At 50.2% G+C, this 2,330-nt stretch overlaps 2 protein-coding genes across 2 annotated transcripts in view; both read right to left on the bottom strand.

Annotated features, from left to right (window-relative positions):
* ENH_00012530 (hypothetical protein, conserved) overlaps positions 1-101 on the bottom strand; it is a gene marked incomplete at both ends in the record, with an annotated part of 2,456 nt that extends 2,355 nt beyond the window's left edge. Inside the window, one exon of the mRNA XM_013578992.1 lies at positions 1-101. This exon is cut by the window's left edge and continues 503 nt beyond it. Within this exon, the coding sequence (XP_013434446.1) occupies positions 1-101 (101 nt within the window).
* A 1,049-nt stretch (positions 102-1,150) lies between these two features.
* On the bottom strand, positions 1,151-1,536 carry ENH_00012520 (hypothetical protein; the record flags this gene model as incomplete). Its single annotated transcript, XM_013578991.1, has 1 exon — positions 1,151-1,536. A coding segment is annotated over one exon (386 nt), but the record flags the coding sequence as incomplete, so codon positions are not given.
* Positions 1,537-2,330: the final 794 nt, after the last annotated feature.

The following is a 2,330-nucleotide window of genomic DNA, read 5'->3' as shown; positions in this document are numbered from 1 at the left end:
GACAGCAGGCGGAAGAGGCTGACGGCCTGCAGCGACTCCGAGAGGCTCGCGAGGAAGCTGAGGCTCAAATAACAAAAATAAACCGACAATTTATATTTCATGTTGGGTTTTTGCGCAAATTCGCCGCTTTCCCGTCATTTAGTTCCCCAAAGACGCGCTGTACAGACACCGCGCCGGCGCGGCGAGCTGTCGATACACCCGAGCTCCGCCCCGGACGGCCATCGTAGGGGCTCCGGAGGACTCGTTGGAATCATTTAAACTTTTATTTCTTTTATTTCTTTTATTTGCGCTTTTATTCCTTTTTTCCCCGAAAAATCCCGACAAAACAACCACCGACGCAGCGCATGCGCGGGCTGCTCGTGTTGCGCGGGCTGCGCCTTCTTCCCCATTCCATTCCCCGCCTTTAGTTCATCTAAATAACTAATTTTAAGAAATATAAATACCAAAGTAAACTATTTAAAACGATAACAGCTGTTGTTACATCTACTAGTCCTACTGCTGCTGCTGCTGTTGTTGTGCTGAGTTGCTGCTGCTGCTGTGTTGCTGCTGCTGCTGTGCTGCTGCTGCTGCTGCTGTGCTGCTGCTGCTGCTGCTGCTGCTTACGCAGCAGCAGCAGCAGCAGCGGCGCCAGCTGGTGCATGTGTAGGAGTGTTGGTTGGGATCTTGTTGGAAGCAAATGCAGCCAATGCCACCTTCTAATCAACTAGGGGGCCCCAGGGGCCCCAGGGGCCCCAGGGGCCCCAGGGGCCCCAGGGGCCCCAGGGTACTGTGGGTACTACTATGGGTCCCGTGGGTGGGTTTGCATTTGTTAGAAGTGGAAGTTGGGAGTCTGGATTTATATTTTTTGGGAGATCTACTTCGACTTTGGGAGAAAGAAGACTGGCAGTTGCAAAATAATTAAATGGCAATTAAAGAATTCAATTCGCAATCAAACCGTACGCGCAGGCGCGCCCCCCGCCTGCTGCTGCTGCTGCTGCTGCTGCTGCTGCTGCTGCTGCTGCATGCCCCCCCACCCCACAGCAGCAGCAGCAGCAGGAGCAGCACGGTTTCGCGTGCGCGGCTGCAAACGGCCTCTTCTCCAAAGCAGCCTCTCCCCTGCTGCTGCTGCTGCTGCTGCTGCCGCACCCTCTGCTGCTGCTGCTGCTGCTGCTCAAGCCTCCTGCCCGCGCTCCTCCCCGCCCTGCTGCTGCTGCTGCTGCTGCTGCTGCTGCTGCTTCCACTTGCGGATGATGGGGATGACGAAGGTCTCCGCTTCCTCGGGGTCGATTCGAAAGGCCTGAATGGGCTTTCCCTCATATCTCCTCCCCTGCAGCTGCTGCAGGCTGCTGTCGCATGCAGCAGCAGAAGCAAACTGCAGCAGCACATCACAAATCAAATAAGGACTGCTGCCTCTGTTAGATGGAGTCACCATCGCCCCCCCCACCAACTCCGGCCCGCAGCCCTCCGCCACGTCTTCGAAGATTTCGGAGAAGTCCGACGGAGTCGCTATTTTGGCTGTCTCCACCACCTGCACTATCCGCAGGAACTCCGATGTTCCTGAACGAATAAATAATTAATTATTTATTTATTTCATTTATTTATTTAATTAGTTATTTATTTATTTATTTATTTTGTTTGATTTGATGGGTTTGTTTGGTTTGCTTGATTTGGGGGGTTGGGAGGGTTGCGACGCCCTCTTTTAGGGTTTATGTGGAGGGCCTTGTTTTGAGTTCTCAATTGAACTAATTGAGTTAATTGAATTAATTGAATTCATTGATTTAATTGAATTCGTTGATTTAATGGAATTAATGGATTTAATGGATTTAATTGAATTAAATGAATTAATTGAACTAATTGAATTAATGGATTTAATTGAATTAATGGATTTAATGGATTTAATGGAATTAATTGAATTAATGGAATGGAGTTCTTTATCTGGAGTGGAATTTGCTGCAACTGGACTCCAGGCCGTCTCTTCTTCCTACCCAACTCCAAACCCCTCCAAACCCCTAACCCTCAAACCCTCACTCAAACCCTCACTCAAACCCTCACCCAAACCCTCTCCACTCCTAAACCCTCTAAAACACCTCTGTATTCTCTAAAACACTCCTAAACCCTCTAAACCCTCTAAACCCCCCTAAACCCTCTAAAACCCCCCTAAACCCTCTTTCACTCCCTAAACCCTCTAAACCCTCTAAAACACCCCCAAACCCTCTTTAACCCCCAAAACCCTCTTTCACTCCCTAAACCCTCTAAAACCCCCCCAAACCCTCCAAAACACCGCTGAACCCTCTTTCACCCCCCTGAACCCCCTAAACCCCCCCAAATCCCTCTTTCACTCCCCAAAACCC

Source organism: Eimeria necatrix, genomic scaffold, assembly GCF_000499385.1.
Source record: "Eimeria necatrix Houghton genomic scaffold, Enh_scaff1395, whole genome shotgun sequence".
NCBI lineage: Eukaryota > Apicomplexa > Conoidasida > Eucoccidiorida > Eimeriidae > Eimeria > Eimeria necatrix.
Note: the sequence above shows the minus strand (reverse complement) of the source record. Positions and strands in the feature narration are given on the sequence as shown.